The 26212-nt window shown below is 39.3% G+C and overlaps 2 protein-coding genes across 2 annotated transcripts in view; both read left to right on the plus strand.

Annotated features, from left to right (window-relative positions):
• The window catches only part of LOC109421312 (tRNA-dihydrouridine(16/17) synthase [NAD(P)(+)]-like), a 502248-nt gene that overhangs the window by 388303 nt on the left and 87733 nt on the right, over positions 1 to 26212 (plus strand). The window lies entirely within an intron of this gene.
• On the plus strand, positions 19853 to 20808 carry LOC109421207 (uncharacterized). Its single transcript, XM_062854822.1, has 2 exons — positions 19853 to 20201; positions 20268 to 20808. Exons 1-2 carry the CDS (start codon positions 20022 to 20024, stop codon positions 20706 to 20708), a joined length of 621 nt encoding a protein of 206 aa, XP_062710806.1. The 5' UTR covers positions 19853 to 20021; the 3' UTR covers positions 20709 to 20808.

Below are 26212 nucleotides of genomic sequence, written 5' to 3' on the forward strand. Positions count from 1 at the left end.
TAAAAATTTAATATACTATATGTTTGGGCATTCACCCCCTATACACGACGCTGGACTCATCTGTTGAACCTGCAACTGGCTGCTGGAAGCTGATTATATAATTTAGTAAATGCTATTGTGACTCACTCAATATTGCCGGCTACCGACAACAACGATATTGTCTACAGCGTCTATAGGGCACTGCATTGTTTTGATTTTGTATGGGATTTTGACGTTTCTTGGCCTTGTTGTTTACAAAAATTCTGTAAGAGTGAAAGAGAAGGAGAGAATTTCATGCAGTGCCCTATGAAGGCTACCTACGGCTAGGCATGGATGTGGTGGACGTAAACAACCCATGGACAATAGTCGGCTAGAGAAGGACTCTCACAGTGATCAGGCCGATCGGCGACATTCTCTCCAGAGGTGACGTCACTGATATCGATCATCAGAGCACGGAGGATGGTTGGCTTGAGCTGATGATGATATCAGTGACAGTCCAATCTATGCAATCGTCGCGATCGATCGCTATACCACTTTCTTTTCTATTACATACTACATTGAATTGCGCACATTAAGTTAAATATATTATTAAGTCGAATTCCGGGTGTTTCACGCTATAGTACAAACCGAAATTACCGAGTTGCACACATTGAAAGTTCTGGTGGTCGTTTAGTAAGCGATCGGGTTAAAATTTGCCGGTTTCGGTTGGTTTGGTCGTTGGAAGAAAGTATATACTGGTGGCGATAGTTGGTGCTAGCTGGCGGAACCAACGTACGGGATATTGGTGTATCTCCAATTAGTAAGACGAGGTGCTGGGAAGTTGACAACTGGAACCCAGGCTGGATTGAGGACCCTTCTAGCCTATCGAAGGTGAGTTTCGGAGTCGACACTATACACTACTTGTTTTTTCAAATCTTAACATCTTCTATTTTTACAATTTCACATGTCGCCGGAATTGCATCATCATCATCATCATCATCATCATCAATTCCTGTCATATCAGACGAAAAATAGGGGCTTATATAGCCGAGACGGTAAACGCACGGGTATTCAGCATGACCATGCTGAGGGTGACGGGTTCGATTCCCAGTCGGTCCAGGATCTTTTCGTAAAGGAAATTTCCTTGACTCCCTTGGGCATAGGAGTATCTTCGTGCCTGCCACACACGATATACACATGCAAAATGGTCTTTGGCAGAGGAAGCTCTCAGTTATCCCTCTAATACCCTAATTTTTGATTTTGATCTAAACATCATTTTTCGTCATCTAAAATCGTTTCAAACATGTTTTGGAAGATGATTCTTTATTATTCTCGATTTCGTGAATTTCAGTTTTTGATTTTTCTAATTTTTATTTTTGAACATCCCCACACTTTTATATTTTTCCTGGAAGCCTATTTGGGGTACGGTTTTTTTTAGATGAAAACATTTTGAGATTTTATGATTATTGTTAAAATATTTCCATTTTTATTTTTTTTCATAGAAAATTTTATTTTCCGTGTAATTTTAAGGAATATAATTTTAGAGTGTATTCGATTCCCTTAAACTACTAAACTAGGGTAGAATGATTTGGGAAAAAATAAAATATGTTAATTGTAGCGATTCAATACAAAATAAGCAATGACTTCTAAAAGGTGACTAAAACATCCATTTTTCAATGATTTTTAAAAAATGTAAATACGCATTAAAATACGCCAAAAACCATTTTGGAATATACAAAACAGTCCTAAATATCACCCAAAAATATAAAAAAAATTATTTTCCACGATACAAAAATTACAAAAATGCTCAAACTATACCCCGTCTAAAGGCGGGGTGGGGTATTAGAGGGTTAAAAACTGTGGAAGTGCTCATTGAACACTAAGCTGAGAAGCAGGCTTTGTCCCAGTGAGGACGTTACGCCAAGAAGAGGAGAAGAGGAGAGGAGGATCAGACGAAAAATAATTGATAGTTATAGATATTCCAACTTACCTTTGCCAAAGGCTCATCAGATGAAAGCAAAAAGATGAAGAATCAATAATCACCATATTTGTGTCTTATTTACTAGGTTAGCTTTGGAGAACCGTAAAACTCGCGGTTTGGTCGAGGTTAGAGGGAACAATAATTTTTAAGGTAGGGATGGGATAATGGGGATTTTTGTTGACTCTCTGCAGCATGGCGTGACGTAGTTGCTGCTGATCAAGCGTAGGGTGGACAAACAACCTGTAGCGATGCAAACAAACGTTTTTCGAGGGGACACAAGGTGGACAAGTGGAACAACAAGACGGGGATATCAAACGAAAACTTCAGCTTGTTTCAAGAAGTTGTACACAAGCTTCATGTACTCAAGATCAAGTTTACCCAACACATTTATAATGTCTTCCTTTTCTGGTTTCCCTCGGGCCCTGAGGAATGCGCATAAAAAGGATCTGGCAATACCGTATTCGGGGCATTCCCACACAACATGGTTGATATCTTGATAGCCTGCACCACAGCTACAACGATTGCTATCTGTGAGCACTATTCGATAGAAGTACGAGCCCAGAGCGTAGTGATTGGACATAAGTCGACACATTATCTTGATAAAATCACGACCCACGTCCAACACCTTGAACCACGCCGTCTTCGATACCTGTGGGAGAATTGAATGAAACCACCTGCCCAATTCACCTGCATCCCATTTTTGTTGCCAACTGACCAAGGCATGCTGACGAGCAATCGAAAAAAATTCATTGAAGGCGATATGACGGTCATAAATATCGCCTTCCATAGCGCCCACCTTGGCGAGCGAGTCCGCTTTTTTATTGCCCGGAATCGAGCAATGCGAAGGGACCCGGACCAAGGTGATATTATATGCTTGATTCGATAGAGCACTCAGAAATGATCGTATTTCGCTTAGGAAATACGTGGAGTGCTTCACCGGCCTCATTGAGCGAACAGCCTCAATTGAACTGAGACTATCCGTAAAAATGAAATATTGATCAGAGGGAACAGAGGCGATTCGCTCTAATGCGTAGTGTATGGCCGCCAATTCTGCGACATATACTGAGCAAGGACTTTGAAGTTTATAGGCGGCGCTATGAAGCTCATTAAATACACCAAATCCAGTGGAATCATTTGTTTTTGACCCGTACGCAGAAAAAAACTATGTTAAAATCAAAAATATTTGGGGTAAATTAAAATAAATTGTTAATTTGTTCAGGCCACAAAAATAAAACTGTTTGGAGCAAATCGAACGTCACATTTGAAGCAAATGCAATCGATGTTTGAAACAAAAATGCATCTGCTGACAGATTATGTTAGAAATAAATGTAAATATTTTTGTTTTCTTTTTTGTGGCAGGTCGGCCCTACGGAAATGTTTGTTTCCCATTAAACTTATAAAGTAATTTCCTTCGCAGGGAAAACCCACTTCCCGTGTTGTACTTTCATTGCCAACATCATGTTTACATCTTTTAGATAACATACGCTCCCGAAAATAACGGGATTCCGTGCAGACTTTCGGTGAGCCTTGCCTTTTTTGTAGGAGGAAATCTTGTTTGATGTTGCAACTGGATCTTGTGAGTTTTGTTTATGTTCTCGACGGCGGGACGGGGGGCTCCTCAATGGGTATTGCCGAAATAAATGTGTAATTGAGTTAGTTTTAAAAATTAAAATTTTAGTTTTAAACATTTTATCAGTTTACCAAATAAACATGAATATTTTTATTTCAAACGAACGAAATTTGTCTCCGTGCGTCAGTGAAAAACCTTCTGTCGCAACTGACATGACCAAACTTGCTTGCAAAAATTTTTGGAATGTGCTCCGATCGGAGCTGATCTGGGATTCCACGGATTTCTTGCGTCATGGTCAGATCAAAACCTATAGTGGAATTGAAGAAGTCTGGGAAGCAACCACGGTTGAGAACATTCAAAGAAGGGTGAACCTCTAGAGTCATGTACACTGTACACTGTCATAAAATGATTTGAGTTGCGAAGAATTTGACCAACTTTTCGAATAAACACCTACGGTCAAATCATTATTTTTAAACATCCTATGTACCATAGTGTCACGTAGAATGTGTGCAAGGAATTGAATTCAAGTTGTGCCCGAAATAAACGTGAACTTGACGGAAAGAGAACTCGAAGGACAATTATTCAATGTTATTATTTTGAGAAACTTGCAGTTCTTTAACAATATGATTTTACATAATATGGAAGCTAATTTATAAATTTATAATTGATGCCAATTCGTCCAAATCCATGAGGCGTTGGGCGAGGCGTGAGAGTAAAATCAATCATTTTTGGTCGGTTCATAAATAGACGGGAATTAGATGAAAACATAAGGTTTAAGGATTCTCCCTTTGGAGTCGGAAAGTCTCGCCACGGCTCACAGTGGCGGGGCTCCATACAAATGCCGGACAAAACCTAAAACTTTTTCCAAATGCGCTGAAATTCGCATGTCTAGATAATTTGGGTGTGCTGAATCTATTTCTGGCATCAAAATTTACATAACTTGCATTATTGAAGGTAGGTTCAAAGTATTAAAATAACCTTAGTTTTAATAAAAATAATAAAAAGCTCATAATAAATAAGTCTGCATCATGTTTATTTATTATGGAATATAGTTTCAGTGCTCTGTGTAGCAAAAAAAAGATTGGATAATATGTTGATCTACATAGTTTATTTTTTGATGAAGCATGTAGAATTGTATAAAAATGCAAGTTAACAAGGCAAAATTGCTATGTATATACTTTTTATTAAGTGAGGGTTATATTCTATTCATCATGTCCGTTTGTCACACAGCGAAAATAACAATGACGATACCTCATACCACATCTAGGTGGAACAAAAGTCGACCATACAAGCTCACAACACAGACAAACAGACATCTCATGCTACTCACTTTCCATTGATCCTCTTATTAACAGTTAGTTCAAATAATTGGTAGTTCGTAAATCGTACGCTCATGGCCCTTGCATAATTTTTGCTCCTGTTTGACGTTTATTCACTACCGCTATCTAGTTATGAGATTGCGAAACATTGGCATTGATTGGCGGTTTGATTAGCATTGATCGATTATGCTCTCGCGACCATTATTTAAATCGCAATTTGTTCGAAGTGATACGTCTGTTTGTCTGTGGTCACCATTTCAGAGGCTTTTTAGTTAATCATTATTGAAATTAATGTCGCCGAATTTCCGAGAACGTATATTAGCAAATAAAACCTTGGATGATTAGTTGATAATAAATACGCATATGTAATGTACATTCGTTTTTGAATGTACAAGAAACCCGTTATTTTATTATTCTTATTAAAAGGTAAACTACATTATAGCTACTTACTTTAATATAATCGATAAAATTACAGTCTATCACAAAACCATTCAATAACAGCTCTGTTGTATTTGCTCAAAAATGCACTTATTGAATATTTACAGTACCAACGTATGCGCAACAATAAACAGGTCAAACCCCCTCCCAAATACATTCTGCCTAAGTGATAACGCAACATATCAATATACTACAATGACTTTTATATTCTGGACGGGAATTTTAAAAGATATTTTATAAGTTTACGTTCGAAAACAAAATTCATAAATTTTCGACTGTTCCGCAACCATGCGTCTCCATTACAACTTTTTTTCAAAAAAGTAAATTTTTCGTTCTTAGCGCAGTTTTGCGCAGACAGTGAGGTATATCCCAAAAACTAGACAAGATTTGGGGTTAGATGCAACACACCTGATCGTTCCGAACTGTTTTATTAAAAAGAACTAGATCAATGTAGCCTAAAGATGTAACTCTGCAGTCGCTGAAGGATGACATTTCCGGACTGAAAGAAATCGTTTATGCTCTTTCAACCAAGTTTGAGGGCAAACCTCTTACACCTTCGCTGAAAGCTCCTCGGCGGAAGGTTAATGACACGTTTCCTATTCCGAATACACCAAAACGAATACGCGACGATGGTTCAGGGGCTCAATTTAAAGCTAAACCGTCCAATATGCGTGGATCAAAAACTGTTTCCAATCTCGTAAAAACGGTTGCACCGCCTGAAGAGTTACTTTGGATCTATCTGTCAGCATTTCACCCTAGTACTTCAGAAGATGACATAGCCAATCTTGTGGAAGAATGTATCGACTTGGGCAGTGATACAGAACCGAAGGTGGTGAAACTTGTTCCAAAGGACAAGGATCCAGGAACGCTAACATATGTAACTTTCAAAGTTGGCATAAGCAAGACGCTTAAGGAAATAGCATTATCGAAAGACACGTGGCCTGAGAATATCTTTTTTCGCGAGTTTGAGAATTATTTAAACAACAACCGCCGAGTCATCAGGATCGCCTCCAACAACAACCAGCCTGGAGGGGGTGGCCAATAGTGTCGTCATCGTTCGTCGCTGATGAGGTCATCCCAGAACGCACTGCCTGCAGCACTATGGAAGCCCCTAGTCCTCCCGACCCAGTCGTGCTTGCTGATTGTTCCTGTCGTCGTAGTCGTTCTGGACCTGTGGTCGAGGAAGGTGTCGGGGTCTTCCAACCATCAATTACAGGCAAGTATTCGATCATCCATGGACTTCCGTCGCCTCAAAGACTTTCAATTTCTAGCATACCATATACACGAGACATGATTGATACGTCGGACCGAGCCGCCAATTCTCCACCATCATCTTCAGCTTCATTCGATGTCATCCCAGAACGCACTGCCTGTAGCACTATGGAAGCCCCTAGTCCTCCCGACACAGTCGTGCTTCCCGATTGTCCCTGCCGTCGAAGCCGTTCTGGACCTGTGGTCGAGGAAGGTGTCGGGGTCTTCCAACCATCAATTACAGGCAAGTATTCGAGTAGCAATGAACTTCTGTCGCTTGAAAGATTTTCGACCTACAGCACACCAAATGCGCAAGGAGCGATTGACATCGCGGACCGAGCCGGTCATTCTCCATCAGCTTCGTTCGACGTCATCCCAGAACGCATCGCCTGCAGCACTATGGAAGCCCCTAGTCCTCCCGACCCAGTCGTGCTTCCTGAATGTTCCTGCCGTCTAAGTCGTTCTGGACCTGTGGTTGAGGAAGGTGTCGGGGTCTTCCAGCAACCCTACACAGGCGAGTACTCTCCTTGCAATCAAATGTTGTCCATTGAATGTGCCTCGGCTTCTAGGTTCTTGGCTAGACGTGTCGAATCCACGACAGCGTTTGACTCCCATGCTCACTCAACTATCGGGAATGCACCATCTGCGTCTAGTCCTACAAGCATCTCATCAGCCACTTGCAATGCAGCCAACAGTTCGCATTTGTCCGTTTACTACCAGAACGTACGGGGTTTGCGTTCAAAAATAGATAGTGTGTTTCTAGCTATTTCCACATGCTGCTACGATGTCATCGTCTTCACTGAAACGTGGCTCTCAGATGAGATTTTTTCAACGCAAATCTTCGGGAATAGTTATTCAGTCTTTCGAAACGATCGTAACGTCCGTAACAGCAGCAAAACTCGCGGCGGTGGTGTTCTAATAGCCGTAGCGCGTCACATCAACTGTTCCGTTGATCGATCTCCCGTCGCCGATTCACTTGAACACCTGTGGGTAAAGTTGAAACTAGTGAACTGTTCAATGAGTATTGGAGTTATCTACCTACCGCCGGATCATAGCTCAAAACAGTCTTGCGTGGACAGCCACATCGAGTCGATTGGAGCTGTTTTTTCAAATCTTAACGTTAATGACCACGCGATTTTGCTCGGTGATTATAACCAATCCGGACTCGTTTGGAATTTTCAAGCAGACGCACTTCCAAAAGTGGAGGTAATGCGGTCTCGTGTTTCCCCCGCCTGTGCCTCTCTTCTGGATGGATTCAACCTACTCGGGCTAACACAAGTCAATTCTATACTTAACAGCAACAGTCGCTTGTTAGATCTTGCTCTGGTAAACGAGAGCACGCTGGATAGGTACACACTGTCCGAGATTGATGACCCTCTTTCCGTATTGGACCCAAACCACCCTCCTTTTGCAGTGGAATTATCTCTTTCGGTTCCCGAAGTCGATGTACCGATTGATATTCTAAGCTTGGACTTCTCCCGAGCAAATTATGCCGAGTTAGCTGGAGCACTTTACGACGTTGACTGGTCCATTTTGGATTCCGCTGCCGATATCGATGAAGCTGTTGAGTTCTTTTACCGCGAACTGCACAGCGTCATGGAAGAACACATTCCGTTGCGCAGACCATCTCCTAAACCTCCGTGGGGAAACGCGCATTTGCGACGATTGAAGCAGATTAGATCTAAAATGCTTCGTCGATACTGTAGACATCGGTGCTCTGTCAACAAGCATCTATTTAACCGAGCAAGTAACAATTATCGACTTTATAGTCGTTTTCTGTACAAACGATACACCCTACGGACACAGAGAAATTTGCGCAGAAATCCCAAGCAGTTCTGGAAATTCGTCAACTCGAAACGGAAAGAAGAAGGTTTACCTGTGGAGATGTTTTTAAGAAATGACGTTGGCAACTCGGCGAGAGAAAAGTGTAATCTTTTTGCAAACCATTTCAAAAGCGCCTTCAATACCTCTACATCTACTCCTGCCCAAATCGAACGTGCGTGTAGAAACACGCCGGACAATGTTTGTTCGTTGAGTCAGTTGCAAATCACGCCCGAGCAAGTTAAGAATGCTATTTTGAAACTGAAGTCTTCTTATACCAGCCCTGACGGAATTCCATCTTGCATTTTCAAGAGGTGCGGCGAAATCTTGATTCGTCCATTGGTGTCGATTTTTAACGCTTCAATTCGACAGAGTAAGTTTCCTACCAGCTGGAAGTCTTCCATAATGTTTCCTGTGCACAAAAAGAACGACAAGCAGAATATCGAGAATTACCGTGGAATAACATCATTGTGTGCATGCTCAAAGATATTTGAAATCGTGATGAATAGTGTGCTATTCAATTCTTGCAAAAACTACATCTCCGAGGACCAACATGGTTTTTATCCCAGGAGGTCAACCTCTACAAATCTCGTTCAGTTCGTCTCATTCTGCCTGCGTCATCTGGATTCCGGAATGCAGGTCGATACTGTATATACAGACTTGAAATCTGCCTTCGATCGCGTGGACCACGGGATACTGCTCGCGCGGCTGGGAAAACTGGGTGTTTCTGACGATCTCATTCGCTGGTTCAAATCATACCTAACGGATCGAAGGCTCGTCGTCAAAATCGGATCGGAAACATCGGAGCCTTTTTCGAACTTGTCTGGAGTTCCACAAGGCAGCAACTTGGGGCCATTACTGTTTTCCATATTCCTCAATGATCTGTCCAGCGTGCTTCCACCAGGAATCCGTCTGTTTTACGCAGACGACGCAAAGTTATACGTGCTAATTCGCTGCCTCCATGATTGTGTACAACTACAGCTGTCTATTCAGTCCTTCGTCGAGTGGTGTACTACCAACTTGCTGACGGTGAGTCTACATAAGTGCCACGTCATATCCTTCCATCGAAAACGAACACCAATTAATTATGCTTATGTCATCGGCGGTCAACCACTGGCACGTGTAACTGAGGTGCGTGATTTGGGCGTAATTCTGGATACTGCGATCACCTTCCGAGTACACTACAATGACATAATTTCCAGAGCAAACAGACAACTTGGATTCATGTTTAAAATAGCTGACGAATTCCGCGACCCTCTATGTTTACGATCGTTATACTGCGCTTTGGTCCGATCTATTCTTGAATCGAATGTGGTAGTGTGGTGTCCCTATCAGTCAAGCTGGATCGCTAGGATTGAAGCGATACAACGAAAGTTCGTGAGATACGCCCTCCGTAATCTACCATGGCAGGATCCTATCAATCTTCCAAGGTATGAGAACCGTTGTAGATTGCTCGGCATCGAAACTCTTGAACAGAGAAGGAAGGACGCTCAAGCTGTTTTCGTGGCCAAAATTCTGCTGGGAGAGTTGGATTCTCCTGAGATCCTTAGCCGAATCAACATTTATGCTCCAATGCGAGTACTTCGCCAACGTGGATTTTTAATGCTTGAATCGAGAAATTCAGGCTATGGAATGCATGAACCAATCCGGTTCATGTCTGACATTTTCAACAATGTACACTACCTGTTCGACTTCAACACTTCCGCCGAGTCGTTCAAACGAAGGCTTCAGGATAGCCATCGATAGCTCGATAGATATTTTTTTTTTGTGTTATGTGTAATGCTTTTATAGAATGACTTTATTATTTGTAACAATTTAGTTTTTAAGGCATTTTTGTATTATTATTTTTTTGCCTATGTTTTAATGTGTATATGTATTCAAAAGATGCAGGGTTTTTATGCCTATTTGAGTGAGCCGTATGATGGGCAACTCAAAAAGGCTTTTCCCAGCCAGGCTTCATTAAGGCTCTATGCCCGATGAAGGTCAAAGAAAGAAATAAATAAATAAATAAAAAATTCATAATCAAAAAAATCAGTAAAAGTTACATTTTTTGAATGGTCTTAAAAGACAACAAATGTAAGCTAAGATTAAGATTGAATGTTGTAATGCCAAGGTTAAATGTATCCCAAAACAATAACAAAATTCAAGGATTTCGATATCAGCTATATGTTACACAGTGCTACATTGAAATTATGGTTTGAAATTATGATGATAAAAACAAATTATTCAGTACATAATTGTTCAACTTTGAAAAATTCCCCTGAACTCAATTTTGATCAATTGACTTGAAAATTTGGATTTTTCTTAGTTGAAGAAAAAAACCAAAGTAATGAAATTTTGAGATTAAATTTTGAGGTTTTGTCCGGCCTCCGGCCACTGTGCGTCTTCCGCAACTTCGCTGGCCTCGAAAACGTTATTATGCTCGGTTTCATAGCCGGGATTATATTGACCCCTCTGTCTCCAAAGGGTAAAGTCAACCCAGTCTCCTCTAACGAAGGAAGCGTGTAAAACTAGCTACATTTTTTATAATTATATAGACTGAGAGGATTCAAATAGTGTGAAATTGGAAAACTACAAAGTTTTCCTGACATTCTCATGAGACGGTTATGGTATTACGTACAGCATAGTCACCCAACCATGCAAACAGCGCATTGTAGTGCCTGTAGGCACCGAGGAGAGCATCGATTGCGAAGCTTCACGCAAAGACACCCTTGAAGAGGACTTCTTCGAATCATACTCACCCCCGGGGAAAATTTGTATCGGTCGTCGTCGTCGTCGTCGTCGTCCGTATCCAATGTTCCATAAAATTATTGCTTTAATTGCTTACCCCTGCATGTATGCTTTTGAAAGTTTGCTCATTCAACCGGAGACTGTTGCTACAAATTGCTTTAGTATTTTAGTCTCCGCAGAGCGAGGCTGTATTAACTTATTGGGGTTGACTACGCCCAACCGAGGGGTGGCGGCGTCGAGCGAGATTGAAAACCAGTTCACGTGCACTCCTTTCACTTATCGCTCGAAATAGCCTGCCGCACTGCACGGCATGGCATGGCAGCAGCAAAATAGCAACCCGCCAGCCAACACGCATGATTAGAGGAGGGAAGGTAGGACACCACACAGTTTCACGTTGCTTGGAGTTGGACGCGATTTATTGTCGCTGATTTCAACTTAGTGCGGTCACCTTGCGGAATGTCATAAATTTGCTGTTTAGGTTTATCTCTCGGCACATGCAACATCATCGAGGGGATGTAGCTCAGATGGTAGAGCGCTCGCTTAGCATGTGAGAGGTACGGGGATCGATGCCCCGCATCTCCAGATAAAATTTTTTAAATTTGGAATTCGATCTACTAGTCTGATTCGTTGGCTAGCCTTAATCTTGTTTTGATGTTGATTGATTGTTGATAAATTTGGATTATTATCGAATTAATGTGAGTCAGTTAAACTCTTAAACTTAGTAATCTCGTTAACTTATTTTCGGCTTATGATGCTCGGTGGACACGAAATATTTTTAGAATAATTTAGAATAATAAAGAAAAGTTAAGAATAATTTAGATAAATAATAAATAAATAATTTAAAATAATATTTCATAACATATATATTGCCTTGGAAAGGTATTGTGGAAATACCTTAATACTAGCCTAAACAAGTAAGGATATCATTTAAGCAAATTACTTACCCACAGATATGAAGGTTACTCAGTACACGTGGCTTAGCTTTTTCGCCCAGAATAATCAACAGGACTGCTCTGTCAACTAAACAAATCAATTCATATTTGAATAACTATATTAATTGGATTGCTATCAAGGGGATGTAGCTCAGATGGTAGAGCGCTCGCTTAGCATGTGAGAGGTACGGGGATCGATGCCCCGCATCTCCAATAAACTTTTTTGTTGCTTTGATCAAGTAACAATCAAAGTTGATAAATATGTACACTTGAAAATATTTTTTTTTTGCGCTGTGGATGTATAAATTAAAAAATAACTTAAAAAGAGAGAAATTTGTGCATAAAGCTCAGTACCAAACGCTCCGAATTGTATGCTATATTTGTTAATAGGCCGATGCAAATATTTAATTTGATTAATTTCATCCCCCCTCCCCTCCAAAAATCCCAAAATATTGAAGGGGCGTAAAGAAAACATTGCGGCAACAATAGCTCCATTTTCAATAAAAAAATGTTTTCAAGCAACAATTTTTCGATACCTAGCTGAAAATTATTTTTTCAATAGTGGTTGTTATTTTAATTTTTCAATTGTTTTTTTTTTGTTTCTTATTTATTTTTGTCCCACCCTCGTACCCGATGAGAGGTTTCAAACATTAAGATAAAATAATACTTGCATCGACCTTATATAGTTTGAAGAAAAATAATAGGGGGACTCACTAAACAGATTAAATTGCTGCGTAAGCCATGATTTTCTGCTTATTTGAAATGTTTCATGATTTTGCGAATGAAATAATCAAAGATTGCCTTGGTGATCGCGACGTTTAATCAGTTTGATCAGTTTACACTGTTTAGTGAATCCCCTGATTATGAATAATGCAGTCATGAAGAAATACAGGGGATAGACAAAATAATCGGGACAGGCAAAATTTTCACTTTTCAAAAAATGTTCAAATAGCTGTAACTTTTCGAAAAGTGCATCAAATAATCTCAAATTTTTACTGTAAGTTCTTCAACTAGTTGTGTATCAGTGGACAAAATTTGGAAAAGATCGGACAATTCTTCACGAAGTAATAAAGATTTTTGAAAAAGGTAAAATTATCCGATGGCCAACTTTGAGCTGTTATATCTCCGGATTCAATAAACCGAATGCAATGAAATTTTGACCATTTAAGACTTATATAATGAGCTATGAAAAACCATTGACTTAACTTAATATTCTTAACACGGAAAAAAATTATAACGATTAGATTATTTTTTTAATAAAACACCAAATTATCCAAAACTTTAACATCGTTAAAAAATTCAAGATGCAAATTAAAGTTCATTTAGTTTCCCTCTAATTGACTTATATATAAATGCGTTTTGAAGGAAAGTAACAACAAAGCCGCCAATAAATTGAAAAAGTAATGGGATGCATATTAAAAATAGACCAATTTACTAAAAAATCTAGAAAAAAATAAAATCGCTATAACTTTTTCGCTTGTTAAAAATTTCAAGTTAAATAAAATGTTTTCCAGACTTCATCATATAAGTCATGAATGGTCAAAATTTCATTGCAATCGGCTCATTGAATGCGGAGATATAACAGCTCAAAGTTGGCTATTGGATAATTTTATCTTTTCCGAAAATCTTCATAACTTTGTAAAGAATTGTTCGATCTTTTCCAAATTTTGTCCACTGATACACAACTAGTTCAAGAACTTACAGTAAAAATTTGAGAATATTTGATGCACTTTTCGAAAAGTTACAGCTAGTTGAACATTTTTTGGAATGTGAAAATTTTGCCTGTCCCGATCATTTTGTCTATCCCCTGTAGGTATAGAACAAACTCATCAAATGGAAACGATCTTCTTGAATGGTATCCTTTAACAATATTTCTTCATTTTATTTAAGTTTCTTCATTAATTTTGATGAAATATCTTCATGGACGGGCTTGGTGGTGTAGTGGCTACCGCTTCTGATTTATATTCAAAAGGTCCTGGGTTCAATCCCTGGCCTGTCCCTTTCCTCCTACTTTGTATCTATCTATATACTTTCTCTTTGCTCTCTACTTATACAACTCATGTATTCACATGTTCATAGCCATCGCTATAACAGAAACGGGAGGAAAAAGCCGTTTCCCTACCTTCCAAACTTTCCCAGCACAGTGTCTAAATCCCACGGTTGCAAAAATTCCGAAGCTCCCAACGAACGTGAGTTTTTGTTTTTGTCTTTTCACCACACCGCTTCTGACGTTGAAGCCCCTGTCCTTCAAGGAGGCAATTGAAAAGAGAATAAAAAATCTCTCGTCGCTCACACTGGGGAGACAGCGAGGTTCAAAAGCAACATTTTTCCTGTGACCGGCACTCAAACGACAAAAATTCACCACGCTTGCTTATGGGCGAATCGCATTCATGCGGATGGTGTTGACATGAAGCATCCATCAGCGCAGAGCGTGTGTTGATGATGGTGCAGTCATTACCTCCACAAAGTAGTTGAATTTTGCTGCGTTCACTTTCAAGTATCTCACAGCGGAGCTGAAAATGAATGTCAAAAGCATTCAGTTCAGCAGGAATTCATTCAATTGAATGAGATTTTTCAACCCTCAATCCTATTAGAAAACGCCTACAAGTTATGCAATCAAGCGAACTGTGCCGCACATCTTCAAAATAATAAAAACACACAATTCTATCACCTTACCCTGGTATCCACACATCAATGTTATAACCTTCTGCCAAGCAAGTCCCACCAACACTCCGAAATCCGCATGAAGTTGTGCTGGCGCAGAGGTATATTCGGTCAGACGTGGATACAAACGAATGCATCATCACTTCCTTACCCTTCCCCACATTGACCTGCAACCTGACGTGGCAGGCGCCATTGTCGCCTAAAAATAGAAGATCATCAACGCTAACACACTGAAGATGCCTGCTAGTCCCCGGCAGATATCTCATTGGTTCCTTGTATGAGTGTAGCTGTGTTACGTTTGTAATATAGTTAATACGTTGTAAAGTAGTTTTAAGAATTTTCCATGGATTGCATTCTCCAATTCATGGAAAATTCTTCGATTGTTGCATGGAGTGTGTTACGTTTGTAAATTGTTGTGAACATTTTGTCTGTTTATTTTGTATGTTTTACTAAGGTTTGTACATTTGTCCCTGAAATTTAATGTGCATTTGTAGCGCTCCAAAAATTTCAGGAGCGATCCAGTACAAAACGCACAAGCCGTCCCCTAACACGGGCATCAAATTGTAGACGGTCTTGTGTTGTTGCCCGAATCAGGATGCCCCTTTAGGATTAGAAATTCCTAGACCAAAACAAGCTATGAATGCCGCAACAGATGCTGCGAACTAAAAGGCGAACTGCCAGAAAAAATACGATTACAGGATTGACTGATGGACCAAGAACATAAATGAAACCTCGTCATCCTGGGGTCGGACTTAGTTATCTATTTGGATAGCTGGGCACAATTTATGTTATGTGTTGCCTGTTTGTGTTTTGTGCATTTGTAATGTTCCATTTTATTTTGCGTATCTAAGTTCCCAGACGTGGGGCCCGATACGGAAAATAAAATGTGCATTTGTAAGGTTCCAATGTATTCGTTATATTTTACTTTTCGTATCCCACTAGCTTCAAAATGTGGGGCTCGATGCGGACAATAAAATGCGCATTTGTAGGGTTCTTTTAGCAGTTGTCTACATTGTGGTACCCATCGGGAGCACAATGCATTTGTAGTGTTTCGCAAAACTTTTTTTTTGTTACAAGTGCTAAGTGCTAAGTGGCTAAGTGCTTGGTTGATGGCAGTTCTTTGGCCGTTGGTTAATGGCGTTAGATCATACCCTTTGCTAGGATTCGCTAGCGTTATTAGTTTTAAGTTAGCCTGGTGGCAATTAGTTTTAAATTAGCCTGGTGGCAATCAGTTTTAAGTTAGCCTGGTGGCAATTAGTTTAAGGTTAGCCTGGTGGCAATTTAACTCGCGGATTTATCTGGTAAGCGTTTGGCTTACGTATTTTAGTTAGTCTGGTGACACCAAATAAAATGATCATCGCTGCCATCAACCGACCACTTGGAAGGATGGTTAATAGGAGTTTTTTAGAATTTTCCAAGAATCGCGATTTCGATTCTTGAAAAATTCTTCCGCTGTTGCTGGTGTTGTGTTACGTTTGTAATATAGTTAATACGTTGTAAAGTAGTTTTAAGAATTTTCCATGGATTGCATTCTCCAATTCATGGAAAATTCTTCGATTGTTGCATGGAGTGTGTTACGTTTGTAAATTGTTGTGAACTGTCTGTTTATTTTGTATGTTTTACTAAGGTTTGTACATTTGTCCCTGAAATTTAATGTGCATTTGTAGCGCTCCAAAAATTTCAGGAGCGATCCAGTACAAAACGCACAAGCCGTCCCCTAACACGGACATCAAATTGTAGACGGTCTTGTGTTGTTGCCCGAATCTGGATGCCCCCTTAGGATTAGAAATTCCTAGACCAAAACAAGCTATGTAAGCAAGTAACGCTGCAAACAAAAGGCAATCCGCCTGAAGAAATACGATTACAGGATTGATTGATGGACCAAGAACAAAAATGAAACCTCGTCATCCTGGGTTCGGACTTAGTTATCTATTTGGATAACTGGGCACAATTTATGTTATGTGTTGCATGTTTGTGTTTTGTACATTTGTAACGTTCCATTTTGTTTTTCGCACCTAAGTTCCCAGACGTGGGGCCCGATACACAAAATAAAATGCGCATTTGTAAGGCTCCAATGTATTCGTTATAGCTGGTCTGGCGATTCTGGAGTAGCATCTACGGGCGGTCAATCAAGCTCAAGCTCAAGCTCTGATTCTGACGAAATATCTTCATGCCTTGAAATAAAACTTCCAACGACCTGGGATGACGACTCAGTCAGTTCTCTTCCCAAGTAACGCAACTTGTTACAATAGTGTATATAATACATGTTTCATACAAAACTCCATGTTCTGTTTCGAATATGGAAAACGTATTTTCGTACGCTTATATCACCGAAAAAGCGCAAAAAATGGCGGCTTATAGAACATCATTGATGATACTGAAGATGTTTTTCAATACATTATTATAACATAAAATTAAGTATAGAATATGTTCTCAACAAACATCGTAAATACTTACTTGTTGTTATCAGGAGAATCATAATTTTTCAAACGCAAATAAATCTGACACCTATCATAAGCTTCCAAGTAATGGCTCAAAAAATTTCACGCCTACAATTTATCGCCAAACATCGTCACTACGCCTTAATTCCATGTGCCATTTAAAATTCATGGTGTAATAAACACATTTGCTTCTCATGAATTCATTCGCCTTCCGTCGGATCGGAGACAAGAAGGAAGATTTTTGTTTTTTTCTGTGCTTTGTGTGAGATTTTCAAACAAATTTACAGACTTGCAACATGGTGGCTTCTTGCTACAGTACCGTCAGGATGTTTCGGAACTCTACTTTCTATAATGTTATATTGATGATGTTCTTTAAGTCTGTAGAATTTGTATTCGTTATCATTTTGCAAATTATATAATTTAATTAAATGTGTAAACTGTTTCAGATGTATAATTATTGGGGAAAACATACGTAGATGAACATCAACAAGCTGTATATAGAAATAATATTGTGAAACTTTTTAGCAGGCACTGTAATTTGTCTGACCTGATAGGGAAGAACTCAAACTATTAGAAATACGTTTAAATTACAACTGTTGTACATCTATATAACTTGCTTATCGAATGCCACTTGAATTGATTGAAATACATTGGAAAAACATCATAGTAACGTATTTTAAACATTCATTTCCAATGCTGCACACAACGATGTGAAGTTTGGTTTTGGATAACCTGTTTTGAACATAGGTACAACAATAACAAAGTTGGAGTGTAATTTCGGGATCTAATGTAAATAAATTATTGTAGAATGATTCACGACATCAAAAATAGTGGTAAAACTGTACTTGTAAGCGAGATTTAGCCGACACGTAAGTACTCACTAGAGTGGGTCAACGTTGTATGGAGAAACTTTAAATTTGACCGCATCAACCCGGAACAAAGCTTTTTTGACTCCTTTTTGCGTCCAAAACAACTGTGCAAAATTTGGGAGCGATTGGTTGCGTCCCCGTATTCCGCATTGTGATTGAAATTTGTATGGAAGTTAGTATGGGAAAACGTACTTTTTTGCATTCTACTCATATGTTGAATTCTTTTGTCTACTATCGTTTAACTAATGACGTTAAAGTATAGCCTAGGATATACCGAAAAACTTTGCCGAAGACCGCAATGTGATCCGACGCTTGTGAAAAAAGTTATTCACTTGGTAACTTAGGCCAAAAACTGAGATTTTATTATTGATGTTATTCCTTTACATGTTAAATGATAAGCACCACCGGGCAATCTGTGCGTTATAACTTTTTTCACAAGTGTCGGATCACTTTGCGGTCTTCGACAAAGTTTTTCGGCATATCCTAAGCTATGCTTCAACGTCATTAGTTAGATAGTTTTAGACAAAAAATTTCAATTTATGAGAAAAATGCAAAAAAGCACGTTTTCCCATACGAAATTCCATACAAACTTCAATCGCAAAGCGGAATACGGGGACGCAACCAATCGCTCCCAAATTCTGCACAGTAGTTTTGGACGCTAATAGGAATCGAAAAAGCATTGTTCCAAAAAATCGACTTTGTTGACCCAGTCTAGTACTCACAGTGATTATAAGGTGACAAGTGACATTTAAGCGAAATTGAATGGTGACTTCTATCTTTCGAGCCATGGAAACAGTGGCATATGCCAAGTTTTCTTTAGAGAATATACCCGTTTAGCATACTCGTAGCGGGATCAAAGCAAAGCATAATATAAAAATGTCGGGTGCTATTTTAATTAATTTGCGTTGTATTTTCAAGAGCAAGCAAGTTTCACAAATAATGCTCAAGTGCGTGACATGATAGCGAACTGATTAACTTGTAAGTTAACGTATTTAGAACGTAAAAATAACGTATTTATAACATGTTTGCATCCAAAGGTTATAACTAAGTGTTGCTAATGTTTTACATATCTTATTTATTTGAAGGAAGATGATGGTTCAAATATCTTGTGTAATCAACGTTAAATTTACGTTATTCTGGCTTGTAGTGAAGATTATAAGATTTTTCAGTAGCTTGTTATTGCCAAACATAGTTAAAACATGATTTCAACACAAGATGTGTACAGATACAGATATAGTACTATACTACAACATCTTTTTCAAATTCTATTTTCAAAGATGTTTTCTGTGTTACTTGGGTTTAGGGGTGATACACAAATTATGTCACGCAAAAATCGACCTTTTTCAGGATGGAGCAGCAAGGATGTTTCAACAGCATTTCAAGGGAGTTTCAGAAGCTTTCAAAAGGGTCTCAAGTTTCAGGAGCGTTTTAAGGCTTTTTTGGGGAGTTTGAAGGTAATTCAAGAGCTTTTCAATTGGGCTCCAGGGGTTTTAGTGATCCAAGGGGTTTCAAAGGCGTCGGAAGGGATAACGGGGGTTACAGTGGCTTGTCATGAGGTGTTGCGATGGTTCAACCACCAACAGCGCACCGTCTTTCAGAGCAGATCAAAAGATATAGATTTTCAGTGATCAGCTTGAACTGCAAATAATATTGATTCATTTCATAATCCTAACAATATAATACACGATTTTTACTTACAATTATCGGTGCTTCTATCCGCCTTATTATGGTTTCAAACCTATTAAGTGTTATGAATTCAACGATACAACTCTAGCTTCTACTATTCACAGCGTTCTCTTTATATTGTCTTTTCTCTCTATCAAACTGTGCTTATCTAGGGTAACCAGCTCCTCCAGTCGCGCCAACATGAGGGTTTCAAGGTAGTTCATGAATGAGGAGGTCACAAGGAGGTCATCATCACTATCATCATGATACACGATCTCAGTAAACCACTTCTACTAATGACATAAAAACAAAAACCTAAAAAATTTTGGTCCCTGATTTGGTCTCAAAAAAGAAGTAAAACAAATATCAAAATTCGTCTGAAATGGGCTGTTTCGGTGGTAGCAAGTCGAAGAAAGTGCAACCCTCCTCTCAAACTAAAAAATGTCAGAAAACCAAACCAAAACCATGGTCCGAAAGTGACTGGAAAAAGCACGGCCACTATCTGAGTCAACTATCCGTCCCGAAGAAAAACTATGCCGAGGAGAGACTTTACCAAACTCCGGTGAGGCCACCACTCTTGTTTCCCCGATCAGTTAGTTCAATTGTTAAATTTCAAATTTTCCTCCAGCAACCCCGAAAAGTTCCGCTAAGCGTCCTGAAACCCCGCATGGAAACCTTGTCCCGACCAAAGGCGGTCATCCCCTCCAAGCACGACTGTCCGGTGGCACCGGGCAAATGTCACTGCCACGTTGCCGACCCGATCCGAAGGGTACCGGCCCGGGCCAAAAGCTACGTCGCCACCCAACGGATCAACAGCCTCAGCCAGCCGAAGCTCGACTACCAGGAAATGATGCGCTGCTTCCCGATGCAGAGGGTGATGTGCCTGAACAAGCGGGTCCTTACGCCACGGTCCGCCTATCGGATCAAGAAGCTGGCGATGCCCAAGTATCAGCACCTGTGCACACCGGAAAGCAACCCGTACGGAGTGAAACCGGAAGCCCTGCTCGCCATGGCCAGCCCCCGTACGGTGGCACTTGCACAGCCGAAAAGTTTATCCTGGGCGAACTGAGCGTGACTCGCGGACAAACTAACGACAGTGTTTAAAATACATCATTTGTCATTCCAACGAGATAAATGCAATTTGTTGTACTTTGTGCACTTCTTTAGCATTCCACTGGGTCTTTCCTGCTTCCGTTGACTAATTACGTACTCAAGTCGTTTTGTGTAGCTTTGATGCTTTACTCATTAGTTTACTGCTAAGGTGTAGGCTTTAGGCATTGGCGTAGCTAGGGGGGGTTCCAGGGGTGCCTGGCACCCCCTAGAACAAATTTGGCACCCCCTAGAATGTTTTCTTGACAGACACCTAACATTTAAAACTTAACACAGTAATTCTAATATTTTTTAATGGCACATTTCAACAGCACACTCAGAATTACTTAAATACTTGTTGTACGTTTTGGCGTTTAGGATATTCAGGCCAAACAATTCTATAGGTCCTAAGTGCATATGAGAGGCTCTCTTTAAGTCACCTCTCTTTCGATTATAACGTGCTTGTATTTATAAAATTTGATTTACTTCTTGCATCGGAAGGTAGATTAAACAATCCTTTGCCGATCTTTACATCACAAATTGTCAAAATGTTCACAGTGACATCATAATAATTTAAAGAGAACCGGAACTAAGAGAGCCTCTATTTTGCAGATTGGACCTTAAGATATGTTTGTCGCCTATTGGTCAGAATCAACAGACTCTCTATGGATTTCTCCAGAAATACCTCTATCTATTTATACAGCGATTTCTCTAGGTTTTCTTATGGATTCCTACCGGTTTTTCTTTCAATAAACTTCCCTTAGGATTCTCCAGCTCCAGTCCTGATGGGGTTGTACTGAGGGTTCAAAATTTCATTCAATTCGGTTCACTGGTTTCCGAGATATAACAGCTCAAAAATAAGTTGGCTTGAAAATAGTGTTTTACCGGAACGGTTCTAACTTTGCGGAAGATTGATCAATTGAGCCGAAATTTGTACCAATCATATAATAGGTTGACAAACAGTCAAAATTTGAGATTTTTCGATGCACTCTATGAAAAACTATACCATGTTGAACTTTATTGTGAGAGAAAAAAAAAGTTGACTATCCCAAACATTTTGGCCACCCCCTGTATATACTAGAAACTTCTGCAGAGATTGGTCCAGCATTTTCTCCTAGGAATTCTTAGGAAATTCTTGGAATTCTTCTAGGGATTTCTCTAAAAATTCTATTGGGATTCCTTCAGGAATTTCTTGCGGGATTATTCAAGACAATCTTCCTGGGATCAGGAAGTTTCTCCGGTGATTCTTTCAGGAATTCCTTCAGAGATTTTATTCAGATATTCTTCCAGAAATTTCTCATGGAATTCCTCCAGGAGCCTATATTGGCCTTCCTCCGGGAATTGTTGCTAGGATTCCTCAAGCAACTCCTGCTGCGATTCTTGCAGCAATTTCTCTTAGAACTCCTCCAAAAATTCTCAATATGTTACCTTCAGGTATTCTACTAGGAAAGTTCCAGAAATTCTTCCGGAAAATCTCTCTTGGATTTTTCTAAAAATCCCTTCGGTTATTCTTCCAGAGATTTCTTCAAGGATTTATCCAGGACTTCCTCCAGAGTTTCTTCCAGAAATTCCACAGAAGATTTCTCCAAGAACTTCTATTGCCCTTCCTCCATGAATTCCAGCTGGAATTCTTCAAGCAATCCCCATTAGAACTCCTTCAGAAATACTTCTAGGGAATTCTCCTGGCATACTTACTTGCTGCAATACTTTCGGGAAATCCTCCTGAGATTTCCAGGCATCCTCCAGGCATTTTTAGAAGAACTACTTTTAGGATACCCCCGGTATTCCTGATTCTAAGAATTCCTCCAGATATTCCAGCTGGGATTCCTCAAGCTATTCCTGCGGTTATTCCAGCTATTCTTCCTCCAGAAATTCTAACTGTGGAACTTTAGAAATTATGCTACGGATTCTTCTAGAGCTTTCTCCTGGCTTTTTTGCCGGAATCTTTCCAGACAAACTTCCTGGAATTCTTGCAGAAATTTCCTTGATTGTTCTACCACGGATTTCTCCAAGCACTCATCCAGGAATTCCTTCAGAGATTTTATCCAAAGATTCCTCCAGAAGTTCCTGCATAAACTCTTTTTGGCCTTCCTTCAAGGATGCCTCAAACAATTTTTCCTGCGGTTCTTCCTGCAATTCCTCCATAAATTCTTACTAGAATACGTCCCGAAATTCTTCTAGTGATTCCTATACCAGGGTGTCCATCCATCCGGGAAATACGGGAAAAACCCTGGAATTTGAAATCACCGGGAAAAATACGGGAAAAACACGGGAAATTGTAAAAGGCACCGGGAAAAGTATTTATAGTGTCTGTCTGTACTGCACTAGTGACAAGAAATTCTTGATTAAAATGATAGAGTTGCCGGCTGGCTATTTTTTAAGGGTGCCTCTCAGCAATATAAGTACTAAGTAAATGTAGTTTCTGTTGGATCTTGATAAAATCATGTAAAATAAATCTGAATACTTCTTAGGCGAAATTTTCAGGTTTCATGAGTCTTGCTAGGAAAATCCTTACAGCAGGATTCTTGTAAAAAATACCGAAGAAATTCATGAAGACCCTCTCGAAATTCCTGGAAAAGTTTTGAAAATTTTCCGAAAAAAATGTTACTTTTTGGGAGCATTACTTGAAGAGTATCCTATAGAATCCCTGATATTTTTACGGCAATATTAGGCAAATACAGCATTTTTAAAAGAAGTTATAGGAGTAACTTTTGGGAGATTGTCTTGGCAGTACCCAAGGCGTATTTCCTGGAGAAAGAAATGTTGAGTGTCCTCGAGGTATTATTGGAGAAGAACTTGAAAGTTTGTCTATTAAATTCGGAGAAAATGGACTACCTGCTTTGCGCGCAGCCACAGTTGATCAGCAGAAGTAAATCAATTTAATTTTGTATGGCGAAATGCATCTAAACTTGAATTACTTGAAATACAAAGCTTTTCCCGAAAAAAATATTTGGTAGGCTTAATAGTGGTCACCATTGTGCACAACCACTACCAAATATTTTTTCGAATAATGTGTTCCACTTTGAAGAATTTGCCTTTAGATGGTGTTCACCATACAATATTTTTGCGATTTACTTTTAGCGATTTTTCGCGCATAGAAGCTAGCGCCACATTGGTCGATGCGGAGAGTAGGAAAACATTCATTGGTGTGGTTTCACAACTAAATTGCTTAAAATGACAATGGAAACAGAACAAAAATTTATATGAAGATTTTCACAAAATTCCCATTGACAACCAGGTAGTTCTCCAAAAATGTTCCGATTTTTTTTCACCAAACTTCTTATGATATTCCATAAAAAATGATCGTAATTCCATAAAAACAGGCACAGTAACATCAATTTGGCCAATATTTCATAAAGATACTATTTCCTTGTTATAGAAAAGACCTTTTCAATAGTGTTGAATTAGCTAAGTGTTGAAATACACGTTAAAAAAACAAAAAAAAAATAACCTTTTCAACAGACTTTCATCTTGTCCTCTAAGCAGATACCCTCTTCCATATTCCATCTATCGAAGCAAAATTGAAGTTAACTATAATGCAACCAAAGAATAAACATATAAAGAATGGCATCTCTGCCCTTCTTCTATGTTAATGTCAAGCGACAAGACAAGTGGCGCTCTCTAGGCGTATCAAGGTGCAAGCTGTCATTATTAGTGTTCGTGATCTGTCATAAGAGAATGTGGTGTGCGTATGTTATTGTATCCGCATGCAAGTAGTAACACATACAATTACATGGTGATTCAACTTTGATCCGTAGATAGCGCTGTGGAAGTGTCCCCCGACCATCACGGGAGTGACCATTCTTAATATTATTATTCTTTGATGCAACTATATTGGGGCCCTATCCCACTTTTATTCAATTTCAATTGTAGAGTAATGCGGGGCAAAAGTTCGCACCTAACAGACTTCACAAAATAACTATTAAACGAAAAGAAAATAATATCGTTTTTCTACGTTAAACGGGTCCTTATCATGTTGCCTTCAAAACGAAGTACTAGATTTTTTTTGCGTTTCTTTTGTAGTTTGAGTAATACAATTTTTAATACAAGTACTCCAATGCGAACTTTTTCCCCATAGTGGGGGCAAAAGTTCGCATTATACGGGGCAAAAGTTCGCACCTTGTACAGGGTAGTTAATTGCCCGCATAATGATTTACAGTTTGTCTTAATCTCCAAACAGTAAATGTCTTGCATCTGTTGTTGTTAATGTATGACAAATAGTTGCTTTTATGTCACAGAATGTGAGATTCAACGCGGTCGACTATAAAACATGGTATGTACAATACACACCAAGTGGTAACATTATATTATACTGTGTAAGTATTGTTCAATGATATGGAGATGGAAGTTCGCAAATAATGGTGGCAATATAAAATTACCGTATACCAAACTGTTTGTGTTTATTCCGTGCAACACACTTACACACGTTCGTTTCATTATATGTTACTGATGTTTAACAATATGACAATCTGTTGCATGCATCAGTATTTGTGAACCAATAAAAACCGGCTGATGGCTGGCTGTAATGAAAATTTTCAAAACAGAGTTAAAAATCGACCCAGCAGCAGCAGTCAACGTAAGTATTTTATCTAATAGAGAAATTTTATGTACCCAATGAAAACCTACTGTGTATCTTTTCATTTCGTAGTCGGAAACATTTTCCACTCGGAGGCGTAGCGATCGTCCTCGTCAGTGACCTACAGGTGGCCGCTAAAACAAAAAGACAACATCGCGCATCATCCGGACGGTTCGGCAACGAGGCATATGGTGCATCGTCCGCCCATGGTGAGTATTTTGTACCACCAGCAAGATTCTGGTGTTTCTTGAGTTGAACAGTGAATTAAGAATCAACTGTATTTCTTCTGTAGGCATTTCCTTATGTGCGGTTGCGCTTCCAACACTATAGCAATCAAGTGTGGATTGACCTTACTTTGATTCAATCCCCAGCGGCTGCAGCTTTTCGGGAATTACGTGACTTCTCCAGAATCCTGCTGACAACGGTGCGCAAGCTTGAAGCTGGAGCAGAAGACATTTTATGGCATATCGGACAAGACATAGGATGATGGAGTGTATTTCGGTGTATTTAATAAAAGTAATTGTTTCATTAATTCTTATTCAATTCGTTTCTTGTTTCTTTCTTGATAACTTTATGTATGCAATACGGAATGCAGTTATTCTACTATGGAGAACTATAAATCACTAGTTCTACATACTGTATTCGTTTTTCTTTCAAATTTATGGTTAAACTGTTCCCCAACCATTTGCTATGCAATGAATCGTCAGAAAAACTGGATAGTATATTGACCATATTCTTTACTGTATTGCGAAAAATTTGTTCGGGAAAATGAGCGATTTTTTATGGTAACCTATCTTAACCGCCTATTCCACATACTGTAATTTGGCGGCTTACCATTTGTCAAACGGGCAAATCTGTACGTGGTATGGTTATCTTACTGTTATCTCGGATAGTTTGAGATATGGTGA

This window comes from Aedes albopictus, chromosome 2, assembly GCF_035046485.1.
Source record: "Aedes albopictus strain Foshan chromosome 2, AalbF5, whole genome shotgun sequence".
Lineage (NCBI taxonomy): Eukaryota > Metazoa > Arthropoda > Insecta > Diptera > Culicidae > Aedes > Aedes albopictus.

Coding starts and splice junctions, on each gene's coding strand:
- LOC109421207 (XM_062854822.1), top strand. CDS start 20,022: ATGGGCTGTTTCGGTGGTAGCAAGTCGAAGAAAGTGCAACCCTCCTCT. Junction 20,202..20,267: donor AGAGACTTTACCAAACTCCG/GTGAGGCCACCA, acceptor ATTTTCCTCCAG/CAACCCCGAAAAGTTCCGCT.